At 48.4% G+C, this 14,980-nt stretch overlaps 1 protein-coding gene and 3 non-coding genes across 4 annotated transcripts; all 4 read right to left on the bottom strand.

The window, feature by feature from the left end:
* Positions 1-756: 756 nt before the first annotated feature.
* Positions 757-6,689, bottom strand: nop56.L (NOP56 ribonucleoprotein L homeolog). The gene is given in 12 exon segments (NM_001088682.1): positions 757-1,128; positions 1,269-1,412; positions 1,927-2,048; positions 2,299-2,447; positions 2,742-2,842; positions 3,027-3,178; positions 3,279-3,466; positions 3,844-4,042; positions 4,119-4,280; positions 4,489-4,603; positions 5,535-5,624; positions 6,644-6,689. Coding segments are annotated over 12 exon segments (1,599 nt in total). The 5' UTR covers positions 6,647-6,689; the 3' UTR covers positions 757-954.
* On the bottom strand, positions 1,642-1,712 carry LOC121396381. The gene has a single exon (XR_005963015.1). It is a non-coding gene; the product is annotated as a small nucleolar RNA SNORD57 (small nucleolar RNA).
* LOC121396382 lies at positions 2,144-2,219 on the bottom strand. The gene has a single exon (XR_005963016.1). It is a non-coding gene; the product is annotated as a small nucleolar RNA SNORD56 (small nucleolar RNA).
* On the bottom strand, positions 3,674-3,806 carry LOC121396245. Its single transcript, XR_005962904.1, has one exon. It is a non-coding gene; the product is annotated as a small nucleolar RNA SNORA51 (small nucleolar RNA).
* Positions 6,690-14,980: the final 8,291 nt, after the last annotated feature.

Raw genomic sequence — 14,980 nt, 5'->3', positions numbered from 1 at the left:
AGTTCTACGAGAAGGAATGCCCACAGCGGTTATTCCTAAACTTGCTTTAGCTCGTTCAGACACAGAAAATGACGCGGCGGACATTCCTTCACCACTCGTAGTAGTAAATGACGCTGCGGCCATTCCTCCCCTGCTTGTAGCACAGAAGTTAGTCCTGCAGGTCAGTACAATGCTCAGTACAGCAGCAAGAAGCAGCTTCTGGTTCAGCAGGCAGACATGTGCAGCGCCGCACCTCCGATTTTGCACAATCGCCCTTTCGCCATTCTACATCCGGAAGCAGAGATTTAATGTTTTTGGACAAAGCGTTTAATACAATAAACTTTCTGCACAACAGAGATGTTATTGAAGCAGTTTAGAGTGGATTTATCACATAAAAAATGTTAGTGTTACTGCTCCTCTAAATTGCCTCAAGGTTCCTGTTGGAGCAAGCTCATTGGCTCAAGCCCCAGATGCTTCAATACCACTCATGTCACAGGAAGCAACGACTAGTAACAATACAACTAGTAACAATACAACTAGTAACAATACAACTAGTAACAATACAACTAGTAACAATACAACTAGTAACAATACCAGTATTTATCTTGCCAGTGAGCTGGACTTGATGGTCCTTCCTGCCCTACTTCTTTCCCCTGACCAATGAAAATGGAGCTTCATGATTCCCACATATTAAAGGTAAGTTCCCAGGCACAACCCATGTGATATTACTGTGAATACAAGACAAGCCGGTAGAGCCAATGAGAACAGGAGGCGGTACATTATATACAAAGTTTAATTGGCCCAAATACAATCTCCATTCATCCACAGGCTTCGGGGCAGAAGGGCCCCACTCTCAGCCAAAACAAACAGCTCAACATTAAGAAAAAAATATATGAAATGATTCTCTGGAGTTCTTTTCTGCCCTTGGGGGAGGGGGGGCACAGAGTCTCTAACAGGGGCACAATCTCCCCCATTTCAGCTCTCAGTCTCCACTTTGGACTTTTTCTTCTTTTTGAGTTTCTGAGGTGCCTCTTCTGGCTCAGTGTTTTTCTTTTTCTTCTTGGACGACGTTTCCTCTTCCATCCCGTTCTCAGAGACCTCTGCCTCAGAATGGCGTTTCTTTTTCTTCTTCTTCGGTTCCTCATCCTCCTGGAAAGAGACGCAGTTAGAAGAATTTCACAAGTCCGGCCCAGTGTCCCACTATCCAGGAGTAAACCCTTCATCTACAAGGTGCCCACAAAGCAGCAGGCCATAGTGAGTAGCCCATGGGTCAGTAAGACGTCACTCACCTCTCCATTCTCTTTGGTTTTCTTCTGCGATGGCTCCTCTGCCTCCTCTGCTGCCAGCGCTTCTAGCTGCCTCTTTTCCCGCTTCTTGCGTTTCTTTTCCTTCTTCTCCAACTTCCGCTTGACCTCGGATACAACTTCTGTGGCCTGCGGGTCAGAAAGGGCAAAATAGAAGTGAGTCGGACTGAGCATCTCCCACACCCGAATGCCCAAAACCACTATCTGAAACCAAAAGGCCTTCCACAGGGGTAATTACCTGCTGGGTCCCCCCAGACTGGGCTACAGTTCCTGACCTGGGCTATAGTTTAACCCACACCCCCCCAGGACAGATTATATGCCAAGGCCCCCCCCACATGCATTGTTTACAGGCAATGTCGGATCAGGCTCATTAAATCAGTTTTTGCCTCCATGGCTTCTGGTCAGGGCAAAAGATTGACATCATCTCCGACAGCTCCTGTACCCACAATGCTTAGCGAGTACCCTATTCTAGCCATAATGATGGGGTCCAGAGTTACTGAGCATAGTACAGCCCAGGCCCCCAGCTACAGTGAGTGTGGGACAACTCAGATGTTGAGATGATACTACAGAGTATTAGGGAGCACTTTAGAGGAGCAGGGATCCCCAGCAAGACAAGCAATGCAAACCCCACACAAACACTTACCTCCTGCTGTGCCTCTTTCATCACATCCAGGTTTTTGCGGGGCACCTCCCCGGTCTCATAGAAAGCCAAACGCTCTTCTACCTGCTCCCTCAGCTTGTCCCCAAACACACTGGTGGGGATTTCTGGGAAATAAGAAGATGAATTAACTCTGGTGCTTCTGGTCAGACAGAGGGTGAGGGAGTCGTTACAAGAGGGGGAATAAGGTTTATAGGGGGCTTTGCTCAGACACAAATTATCAACATACACGCAGCACGTGATTATACTGTTGACGAAAAATAGTTCCATCATTGCAAAGCCCAGTCCCTTATCAGAGAGGGGAGCCAAACACTACCCATTCCTCCCCCCACTGGCAGATGGAACGTGCCGGCTCACCTGAGAAGCAATCTATGCGAGACGCGATGGTGCACTTATTGGCCAAGTAGCGGGAGATGCGGCCCTTGTTCTTCATGGCGGCTCGGCCAATGAAAGTGGAGTGAAAGATAAGCCCGTATTTGGGCGTGTTCCCTCTGGTCTTCAGTGCCCTGTAATGCAATTGGTCATGTTTTACCACATACTCGTGCAAAGCATGGCTTCTCCTATTGGTCAGTGCTAGAGACTAAGACTAAGAGGCCACTGGGCGCCTCACAGCTACAGCCAATGGCAGCGATACAACAGGTAAAACACACACCTGGCTAGTTGGGCTGTTCAGGGGAAATGAATGAAAAGATGGTGGTTGTTCAGACTGTGGGGTTGGACTATCACTCACAGAGCTGCGGGCCAGTGTCAAGTCCGACACCCACTGACCTGCCATCACCACAACCACCCTGCAGCTGTACCTGAACAGAGCCTTCTCCGCTCCCAGGATCTGCACCGTGGAGGCCGGGTACTTGGCCAGGTTGGTGAGGCTGCCGGCGTGGGAGATGAGACGGGCACCCACCTGTGGAGAGAGAGAGCCAATGAGAGACGTGCCACATACAGAGACGTGCCAGAAGGACTGGCGGGACACAGATCAGCAGTGTAAGGCTTTCAGCACAGGTATCAGGGGATTGACAGATTTCACTGAGACATCACGTCTGTGCCCCGCCCATCCCACTTATAACTCCTCCTCCCCCCACACTCACCACTTCTCCAATCAGAGCAGAGAGGCTGGGGGCCACCTGACTCATCTTGGATCTCAGATATTCCTGCAGCTCCTTGCGGTATTCCGACAGGGAAATGACTCTGCTGGAGAAACTCTCGATGTTGATCAGGTCAATGGGGGAGATGTCCATCCCTGCAGGAGACACCTGGGGGTGAGATTTATGTACATAGAGCAGGGGGGACACCCCTACAGGAGCAGGACCAGTAGCAGCTTCTCTTGCCCAGTCACTCACCCATAGATGAACGAGATGCGTCCAACACAGCCTGAGCCTTGGCGCTGTCCATCACAATCTCCTCCATCTCCTCCAGCTTCTCCTCACTCAGCTCCTTCCTGTTGCCAATGAACTTGGCCATGCGACAGTATGTGTAGTTGTCCGACACGATCTTGATCAGCTCCGGGAAGTGATAGCCGTACCACTCCCTACACCATGGGGAGGAGAACAACCAGACAACATGGAGTCAGCAGTAGAAGAATATGGGGTAGGACACATGAAGATCAGAATCTGCACAATAACTTACAGCCTGAGGCTTCTATTCACCAGATAAAGGGAAATCTCCACATTTACCCACACAGGGTGGCATGAAGTTATTAGAGTACCCCTATAGTAACCGGGTCATTGCCCGGCACCAGTGTCTCCCCGGTAACAAAACAACCGAAGCACAAGAGCGGCTGTGGTGTAGTCGGAGAGTTTGCTGTTCCTCCTCTTTCTATACAGACAGCGGGTGGCACTAGCACTGCCTGTGGTAAGCATTGGGAGGGTGGAGCCTGGCACTGCCCAACACCCAAGTGACACTCACCTGACCCGCATGGAGAACGTGTTGATATCTTTATCCAGTTGGTCCAACAAACTGATGGACTGGATGATCATGTTGTCCACTCTGTTGACGTTGAACTTGACCTTTGCGCGGGAGTAGCTGTGGCCCAATCCCAACTGAGCTTTGGAGGCCGACTGAGCGGTGAGCCCCTTCACCAGCGAGTGGAAATGCAGGCGGATTCCTGAGGGACACAAGGAGTTATTACACTGGAAGTCCCACCACCCACCTCAGGGACTGCCCCACCCCACAGGACTCACCTCGCAGGATCTCCACCACTGCACCCCCAGTCTGGCAGGGGATCTTCAGCTCTTCCTGGATGGCAGCACCAATCTTGGCATCCGCTACTCCCAGCAGAGCCTTCTTCTTCTTGGCCGGCATGTGGGTCTCCAGGAGCAGCTTCAGGTCCTCATGCAGGACTCCTGCAGGGTAAAAGGACCATCCAGTCAAAGAGTAAGCTCTGCAGCCCAGGGCATGATGCCCCAGGGGTACAACCACCTGCTGCCAATCAAGGTGCCCCCTCCTGCACCAGTGCGAGCCCCAGCAATACAGTGCCAGCACTGCAAGAGCTCTCCAAACCAGTGGTGGAGCATTTGGCAGACGCTGGTAACAGACTGGCACAACACTTACCTTCTGAGATGGCATTCACATTCTCCAAGGCACTTTGGGCGGATTTGAATGGCGAAAAGGCAGCGAGTTTCACAATGTTGTTAAACTTTCCAACGTTCAGCAGGGTCTCCTCCACCTACGGGCACCAACACAAGTCTAATGATCCCCTGCCCACCTACTGGGGTCTCCTCCACCTACTGTCACCAACTCAAGTCTAATGATCCCCTGCCCACCTACTGGGGTCTCCTGTAGCATCAGCTTATATTACAGCCAGGGAAGCTCATTTTCTGCTGGATAATTAGCGACGAGCCCTAAGCTTAGCTTCTCAACAGCCAATCAGAGCCCACTGAGCATGTGAGTGTCACAGACACTTTCCAAGATGGTGACCCCCTGTGACAAGTTTGAAGTCCTGGATCATTGCTGCTATTGACAAGCTGAAACTTTAGCCTCGTGCAAAAAGTGGACTATAAAATAGGACATTTTTAGCCACATTTATTTTTAGGGATTAGTTCTCCTTTAAGAAGATCTAGCCAGTAAGTGGCACAAACCATGAGAGAGTGTGTAGCCTACTGAATTGTAGGGCCAATGGCAAGAGTGTTGGGGTTGGAATGCCAGAGTCCCACTAGTAAACAATAGGACATGGGATCCAATAGACACTCATTTATGGGGGGGGGCTGTAAGATCCAATAGAGGGTCAGTATTTAGTGGGGGGGGGGCTGTAAGATCCAATAGACGGTCAGTATTTAGTGGGGGGGGGGGGCTGTTTGGGCCTCTGGGTATGGAGGGACTATTGTGAGTAGCAGTCCAAGGGGGTCTGTATCTAGTACAATGTTCCCACAATCAGGTAATGGCAGTGAAACAGGTCACATGGTTTAGAATAGGGGGGCTGGAGTTTTGGGGGTACCAGCATGACATCTGAGCACTCAGGATATAAAATGTTGACATCACACAGATCAGTGGATTGACAGATTATTATGACATCATTGTGCATCAGAATCAGCCCTTGCCATTCACTGGTCTGGGCACCCCCACATGATGTAAGGGAACCCCAATACTGAATCACTTACCTGTGGGATCAACAGACCAACCTCCTCCACTTCTTTCACTGCAAACAGTGCGTATCCAGCGGCGTGTTCAAACAGCACATGTAGCAGCACCTGAAACACACGCAACATGTATGTACACATGGAAGTGTCTATATAAATAAACTAGGGATGCACCAAATCCAGGATTCGGTCCTTTTCAGCAGGATTCAGATGAATCAAATCCTAATTTACATATGCAAATTAGGGGCAGGGAGGGAAATTAGGAGTTTGTCAGAAAACAAGTAATGGCCTTTAAGTGCTCTCACAGAGACCCAGAACAATCACAGACCCGACACTACACATTTTATTATTGGATTTATATTCGGCATGTCCTCAATCCATTCATTTCAATTCGGCCGAATCCTTAGTGAAAGTTTCAGCTGAATAACAAACTGATTCCAAACCCTAATTTTAGGGATGCACCAAATTCAGTTCATGATTTACATATGCAAATTCGGGGCGGTTGGGAAATTGAGTAACTTTTTGTCACAAAACAAGAAGTAAAAATGTTTTCCCCTTCCCACCCCTAATTTGCATATGCTAATAGGGTACAGTTCAGTATTCGGCCAAATCTTTCGCAAAGGATTCGGGGGTTCAGCCGAATCCAAAATAGTGAATTTGGTGCATCCCTAGCTCATTTGCATATCCAAATTAGAGGTGGGATGGGGAAAAGCATTTTATATTCCCTGTAGTGTTACCTCTCATACATCTGATCATGTCCTATAGAAACGTGTAAACAAGTGACCCCGAAATATTCCTGAGCAGCGACTGATTGGGACACTTGGTCTCACTATTCACATTGTTATGTAGAATCTATTGAGGCTGCACCAGCTCTTTCTATTATATGTTTTATCTGCACCGGCCGGTGAGTTTTACTAGAGACTGCGCCAAACCAGGACTGATCCGTATAGATACATTTATATACATTTATATACATATATAGGGCTGTGTATAGAGATATACATTTATATACATATATAATGCAGGAGCAGTTCCAGTCTCTCCACTAGATCAGACCCCGCACAGACTCTTCCCCGATAACACACGGACTCGGCGCAGAACATACACGTGGCGCGGCCTCTCACACTTACCATGGCTGAACCCGAGCTCCGAACCCTCCAACGCGGTGAAACAGAATGAGCAGCTACGCTCTACGCCTCCAGCCCCACTCCCAACCTACAGCTCCTCCCACCACCTCAGCCAATCACAATGCAACAAATTCGACTCCACACAAACGACTTCCGGCTTCCTGCTTCCTTTTAGCCTTGCGGCGTTGCCTTTATTGTAGGCCGGAAGCCCTTACGAGAAGCCCTTACGAGATCCCACGAGGGTAGGAAGACACGCCCCAAGGCACAGCCAATCACAACGCTAACAAATAAAGGAAACAGTCCGCGTTCCTTCTAGCCTCCATGTTCACGCTCTATGGTAGCCTGGAGGGCCGTGTGGGCTTTGCACGTGGTTATAGTCAGTTGTGTCCGCCATGTTGTGTGTGTCAGTGAGTAACACGTGGGTCAGGCCCTCAGTATAACATCAAATCCAGCAGCACTCCGATAAGTGATTCAAATATTTAGTCAAATATGTTGGGCTATTCCAGCCCTTTATCTTGCCGAGTGAACAGTGTAAGAACCAAACTGAAATATGTGGTTTTAGGGGGGGAGGGGTCACAACACACTCCCCTCCCCCAATTGGGACACAATTCCCAGCATTCTGTGTAACATTCATTCTAGGGAAAATGTACTGAAGTGAATAATTCAAATGTCTTTAAAACATGTTGAAACCATTTGTGTAAAGTTCTACATAATTCCTTGGGTTTTGTCATTGTGTTACACAGGGTACAAATATTGTGTAATAGTAACAACCATCATGTTTCTATTATTATTATGAATCCCTCACTAAAGTCTGGGATAGTAAATATCTAGAGTTGTCTGGACACCAGCAAATCCCAGGATAGAAGTCGTCGAATTCTACAAGGTAAATATAAATATTATTGCAAATATATCAGTAGGAATAGTAAAAGATTGAGATTGAAACAGGAATTGTTACACATACAACACAATTCTTCTACTATCCCAGACTTTAGTGAGGGATTCATAATAATAGAAACATGATGTTTGTACCCTGTGTAACACAATCACAAACCCAAGGAATTATGTAGAACTTTACACAAATGGTTTCAACATGTTTTAAAGACATTTGAATTATTCACTTCAGTACATTTTCCCTAGAATGAATGTTACACAGAATGCTGGGAATTGTGTCCCAATTGGGGGAGGGGAGTGTGTTGTGACCCCTCCCCCCTAAAACCACATATTTCAGTTTGGTTCTTACACTGTTCACTCGGCAAGATAAAGGGCTGGAATAGCCTAAAACGTGGCTTGGCTAGTGGCACAAATAAATATCTGAATGACTTATGGGAATGCTGCTGGATTTGATGTTATACTGAGGGAAATGTCCTTTGCAGAGAGGAACAGCCGACGCTTCAACAGGCAGTTTAGTGTGAGTGAGACACTAGTATTGACTTTGTTACGTGGGTCAGGCCCTGTTCCATCTATTTATACAGCAGTTAATGCAATAGGTCCCCCATTAGGCCCCATATAGGAGTGTATAATATTACTTAGGGTGGCTCATTTAGCAGTTCCCTACATTCTCCCCCTGGTGAATGAATTGTGTCCCAGCAAGGAACATATGAAATAGTGAATAAGACACAAGCAAAGTATTCACTGGACACTTAACGTCCTCTCCAGAGGCCTCCCGGGGAACAATGCTTAAGCTGAAATTCAAGCACTTAAAGGGATACTGTCATGGGGAAAAATCTATCTTTTTTCCCTATTAATAACATTGGGGTCAGCCATCATTTTTACCGGCCAGGCCAATAAAATACTGGCCAGGTGGCAACCCTACTTGTGCTCTGATAAACTTCAGTCACTCTTTACTGCTGTACTGCAAGTCAGACTGATATCACCCCTCCCCCCCAGCAGCCTAACAACAGAACAATGGGAAGGTAACCACATAGCAGCTCCCTAACACAAGATAACAGCTGCCTGGTAGATCTAAGAACAACAATCCAGGTCCCACTGAGACACATTCAGTTACATTGAGAAGGAAAAACAACAGCCTGCCAGAAAGCATTTCTCTCCTAAAGTGCAGGCACAAGTCACATGACTGGGGGCAGCTGGGAAATTGACAATATGTCTAGCCCCATGTCAGATTTCAAAATTGAATATAAAAAAATCTGTTTGCTCTTTTGAGAAATGGATTTCAGTGCAGAATTCTGCTGGAGCAGCACTATTAACTGATTCATTTTGATAAAAACATGTTTTCCAATGACAGTATCCCTTTAAGGCACATCGTGTGAGAAACCTTTTATTACTCCTACAGGAGAATTTATGTCTATACCATAGAACATTGCTCTAAGCCTTTTTATTACCTGCAATTTGTGTAAAGGTTGTGGACAAAACAGGCTCAAGACCACAGAAGCTTTGCTGCCAGGTTTATTCAACACAACATGTTTCAGGCTCTTTATCAGGTGTTCACAGGTGCACATCATACAAAAGACTTGAAATACATTTGACTCCTCCCCTCCACCGTCATTGGTAGATCAATTTGTTTAAAAAAATTAGCTTAAAAAACCCAAGGTCATCAAAGGTTACTGCAAAGGGGGTTTGTTGGCCTAACCTCCATCTTGATCCAATCTTATATATATCAATTAGTATTCCCTCCATTAGTGTCCATTGTTATAAGTCCATACAAAGTGTCCATTAAATTCCATTTGTTACACTTTACCCCCTTGTATTGCAATGAAGCCTACAAGAAAGAGTCCAGAATTGCTTCTATTATTCACATTACATGTGATCAATCTTGTGTATAATGTATAATACTCGCACCAATACATAATATTTATTTATCTGCCTCTATAGTGATACTGGCCAATTTCTCTTACCTCTCTCTAGTGCTCTAACTGTATATTCTTCTTTCTAATCTCTACCTAACGGGCAGCCCCATTTCACTGGAAAAGATACAAAGTTAAATTAGAACACAGATATAGTAACATAGTATATATTATACACACTTATTTTAGGTCTGTAACTAAATGTTACAGAAAACTTACAACACTCCATTGGTCATTCGTACCTGCTGGGGCCAAACTATTCAGTTTCTTGATCCAAATTGCTTCCGTCTGTAATAACAGTTTTTTAACATCACCTCCTCTTTGTGTTGGTTCCACCACCTCTAACTCCAACCATTTTAGCTGGGACACATGCTGTTTGTTTAGGTTAAAATGACGTGAAACCGGGGTGTCATTAGCTGTGCCATTTTTGAAATGACGAATGTCCCCTTTATGCTCCTTAATCGTCTCTTTAACGTTGCGTATTGTTTGTCCCACGTATACTGAGCCACACGGGCATTGTACCATGTAAAGCACATGTTCTGATTGACAGGTTGCAAAGCCGTGTAGCTCAATGTTACTTCCCCGGGTCTTGTACTTTATCCCCTTTTATAATAGACGAGCAACAGACACAGTTTAGACAAGGGAATGTGCCCTTAATTGCTTTACCTTTAAACATTTTCCACATTCTGCTTATTCCGCAGGACAAAGTATATCTGTGACTGTATAGCCCGTTTATAACAGAACAGTGGTATATCTGTGGTGGTTTTACTTAGGGCTTTGTCATTCGGTAAAATAGGCCAACATTTCTTAACAATTTTTCCACATTTTTGCTATATCTGCCATAGAGACTTACCAAAGGGATTCTATTATTTTCCATTTTTCTTTGTTTTTCATTAATAATGTTTCTCTAGTTATTTTTTCCACCTCCTTTGCCACTGAGGTGAGTCTCTCTTTCTTATCCCCTTTCTCTGTGAAACATTCAATCAATTCTCCTGCGACTGTCTGATACCCGCCTTCCTCTGAAGCAATTCTCCTGCGACTGTCTGATACCCACCTTCCTCTGAAGCAATTCTCCTGCGACTGTCTGATACCCGCCTTCCTCTGAAGCAATTCTCCTGCGACTGTCTGATACCCGCCTTCCTCTGAAGCAATTCTCCTGCGACTGTCTGATACCCGCCTTCCTCTGAAGCAATTCTCCTGCGACTGTCTGATACCCACCTTGCTCTGAAGCAATTCTCCTGCGACTGTCTGATACCCGCCTTCCTCTGAAGCAATTCTCCTGCGACTGTCTGATACCCACCTTGCTCTGAAGCAATTCTCCTGCGACTGTCTGATACCCACCTTGCTCTGAAGCAATTCTCCTGCGACTGTCTGATACCCACCTTGCTCTGAAGCAATTCTCCTGCAACTGTCTGATACCCACTTGCTCTGAAGCAATTCTCCTGCGACTGTCTGATACCCGCCTTCCTCTGAAGCAATTCTCCTGCGACTGTCTGATACCCCCTTCTCTGAAGCAATTCTCCTGCGACTGTCTGATACCCACCTTGCTCTGAAGCAATTCTCCTGCGACTGATCTGATACCCACTTGCTCTGAAGCAATTCTCCTGCGACTGTCTGATACCCACCCTTCCTCTGAAGCAATTCTCCTGCGACTGTCTGATAACCCGCCTTCCTCTGAAGCAATCTCCTGCGACTGTCTGATACCCGCCTTGCCTTCTGAAGCAATTCTCCTGCGACTGTCTGATACCCACCTTGCTCTGAAGCAATTCTCCTGCGACTGTCTGATACCCACCTTGCTCTGAAGCAATTCTCCTGCGACTGTCTGATACCCCCTTCCTCTGAAGCAATTCTCCTGCGTCTGTCTGATACCCGCCTTGCTCTGAAGCAATTCTCCTGCGACTGTCTGATACCTCGCCTTCCTCTGAAGCAATTCTCCTGCGACTTTCTGATACCGCCTTCCCCTGAAGCAATTCTCCTGCGACTGTCTGATACCCCCTTCCTCTGAAGCAATTCTCCTGCGACTGTCTGATACCGCCTTGCTCTGAAGCAATTCTCCTGCGACTGTCTGATACCCGCCTTCCTCTGAAGCAATTCTCCTGCGACTGTCTGATACCCACCTTCCTCTGAAGCAATTCTCCTGCGACTGTCTGATACCCACCTTCTCTGAAGCAATTCTCCTGCGACTGTTGATACCCCCTTCCTCTGAAGCAATTCTCCTGCGACTGTCTGATACCCGCCTTGCTCTGAAGCAATTCTCCTGCGACTGTCTGATACCGCCTTCCTCTGAAGCAATTCTCCTGCGACTGTCTGATACCCACTCCTCTGAAGCAATTCTCCTGCGACTGTCTGATACCCGCCTTCCTCTGAAGCAATTCTCCTGCGACTGTCTGATACCCACCTTGCTCTGAAGCAATTCTCCTGCGACTGTCTGATACCCGCTTGCTCTGAAGCAATTCTCCTGCGACTGTCTGATACCCCCTTCCTCTGAAGCAATTCTCCTGCGTCTGTCTGATACCCACCTTGCTCTGAAGCAATTCTCCTGCAACTGTCTGATACCCACCTTGCCCCCCCCCCCCCCCCCCCCCCCCCCCCCCCCCCCCCCCCCCCCTTTGAGCAATTTCTGCATTCTGATACCGCCTTCCTCATTAAGAATTCTCCTCGATATTCTTTCCACCTCCTTGCTCTGAAGTCAATTCTCCTCTGTCTTACCCCTTTCTGCATTCTCGCTTGAACCACTTTCTGAAGCAATTCTCCTGCGACTGTCTGATACCCGCCTTCCTCTGAAGCAATTCTCCTGCGACTGTCTGATACCACCTTCTCTGAAGCAATTCTCCTGCGACTGTCTGATACCCGCCTTCCTCTGAAGCAATTCTCCTGCGACTGTCTGATACCCCCTTCCTCTGAAGCAATTCTCCTGCGACTGTCTGATACCCCTTCCTCTGAAGCAATTCTCCTGCGACTGTCTGATACCCGCCTTGCTCTGAAGCAATTCTCCTGCGACTGTCTGATACCCGCCTTCCTCTGAAGCAATTCTCCTGCGACTGTCTGATACCCACCTTGCTCTGAAGCAATTCTCCTGCGACTGTCTGATACCCACCTTGCTCTGAAGCAATTCTCCTGCGACTGTCTGATACCCACCTTCTCTGAAGCAATTCTCCTGCGACTGTCTGATACCCACCTTGCTCTGAAGCAATTCTCCTGCGACTGTCTGATACCCGCCTTCCTCTGAAGCAATTCTCCTGCGACTGTCTGATACCCCCTTGCTCTGAAGCAATTCTCCTGCGACTGTCTGATACCCCCTTCTCTGAAGCAATTCTCCTGCGACTGTCTGATACCCGCCTTCCTCTGAAGCAATTCTCCTGCGACTGTCTGATACCCCCTTGCCTCTGAAGCAATTCTCCTGCGACTGTCTGATACCCGCCTTCCTCTGAAGCAATTCTCCTGCGACTGTCTGATACCCGCCTTCCTCTGAAGCAATTCTCCTGCGACTGTCTGATACCCGCCTTGCTCTGAAGCAATTCTCCTGCGACTGTCTGATACCCCCTTCTCTGAAGCAATTCTCCTGCGACTGTCTGATACCCGCCTTCCTCTGAACAATTCTCCTGCGACTGTTGGGGGGGGGGGGGGGGGGGGGGGGGGGGGGGGGGGGGGGGGGGGGGGGGGGGGGGGGGGGGGGGGGGGGGGGGGGGGGGGGGGGGGGGGGGGGGGGGGGGGGGGGGGGGGGGGGGGGGGGGGGGCGACTGTCTGATACCCGCCTTCCTCTGAAGCAATTCTCCTGCGACTGTCTGATACCCGCCTTGCTCTGAAGCAATTCTCCTGCGACTGTCTGATACCCGCCTTCCTCTGAAGCAATTCTCCTGCGACTGTCTGATACCCACCTTGCTCTGAAGCAATTCTCCTGCGACTGTCTGATACCCACCTTGCTCTGAAGCAATTCTCCTGCAACTGTCTGATACCCCTTGCTCTGAAGCAATTCTCCTGCGACTGTCTGATACCGCCTTCCTCTGAAGCAATTCTCCTGCGACTGTCTGATACCCACCTTGCTCTGAAGCAATTCTCCTGCGACTGTCTGATACCCACCTTGCTCTGAAGCAATTCTCCTGCGACTGTCTGATACCCGCCTTCCTCTGAAGCAATTCTCCTGCGACTGTCTGATACCCACCTTGCTCTGAAGCAATTCTCCTGCGACTGTCTGATACCCACCTTGCTCTGAAGCAATTCTCCTGCGACTGTCTGATACCCGCCTTCCTCTGAAGCAATTCTCCTGCGACTGTCTGATACCCACCTTCCTCTGAAGCAATTCTCCTGCGACTGTCTGATACCCACCTTCCTCTGAAGCAATTCTCCTGCGACTGTCTGATACCCGCCTTCCTCTGAAGCAATTCTCCTGCGACTGTCTGATACCCGCCTTGCTCGAAGCCAATTCTCCTGCGACTGTCTGATACCCGCCCTTTCCTCTGAAGCAATTCTCCTGCGACTGTCTGATACCCACCCTTTCTCTGAAGCAATTCTCCTGCGACTGTCTGATACCCACCTTGGCATTCCCTTTTTTTCTGAAGCAATTCTCCTGCAACTGTCTGATACCCACCTTGCTCTGAAGCAATTCTCCTGCGACTGTCTGATACCCACCTTGCTCTGAAGCAATTCTCCTGCAACTGTCTGATACCCACCTTGCTCTGAAGCAATTCTCCTGCGACTGTCTGATACCGCCTTCCTCTGAAGCAATTCTCCTGCGACTGTCTGATACCCGCCTTCCTCTGAAGCAATTCTCCTGCGACTGTCTGATACCCGCCTTCCTCTGAAGCAATCTCCTGCGACTGTCTGATACCGCCTTCCTCTGAAGCAATTCTCCTGCGACTGTCTGATACCCGCCTTGCTCTGAAGCAATTCTCCTGCGACTGTCTGATACCCGCCTTCCTCTGAAGCAATTCTCCTGCGACTGTCTGATACCCCCTTGCTCTGAAGCAATTCTCCTGCGACTGTCTGATACCCCTTCCTCTGAAGCAATTCTCCTGCGACTGTCTGATACCCGCCTTCCTCTGAAGCAATTCTCCTGCGACTGTCTGATACCCACCTTCCTCTGAAGCATTCTCCTGCGCTGTCTGATACCCCCTTGCTCTGAAGCAATTCTCCTGCACTGTCTGATACCCACCTTCTCTGAAGCAATTCTCCTGCGACTGTCTGATACCACCTTGCTCTGAAGCAATTCTCCTGCGACTGTCTGATACCCACCTTCCTCTGAAGCAATTCTCCTGCGACTGTCTGATACCCGCCTTCCTCTGAAGCAATTCTCCTGCGACTGTCTGATACCCGCCTTCTCTGAAGCAATTTCCTCGACTGTCTGATACCCACCTTGCTCTGAAGCAATCTCCTGCGACTGTCTGATACCCACCTTGCTCTGAAGCAATTCTCCTCGACTGTCTGATACCCACCTTGCTCTGAAGCAATCTCCTGCGACTGTCTATACCCGCCTTGCTCTGAAGCAATTCTCCTGCGACTGTCTGATACCCGCCTTCCTCTGAAGCAATTCTCTGCGTCT

Source organism: Xenopus laevis, chromosome 1L (assembly GCF_017654675.1).
Source record: "Xenopus laevis strain J_2021 chromosome 1L, Xenopus_laevis_v10.1, whole genome shotgun sequence".
Classification (NCBI taxonomy): Eukaryota; Metazoa; Chordata; class Amphibia; order Anura; family Pipidae; genus Xenopus; species Xenopus laevis.
Note: the sequence above shows the minus strand (reverse complement) of the source record. Positions and strands in the feature narration are given on the sequence as shown.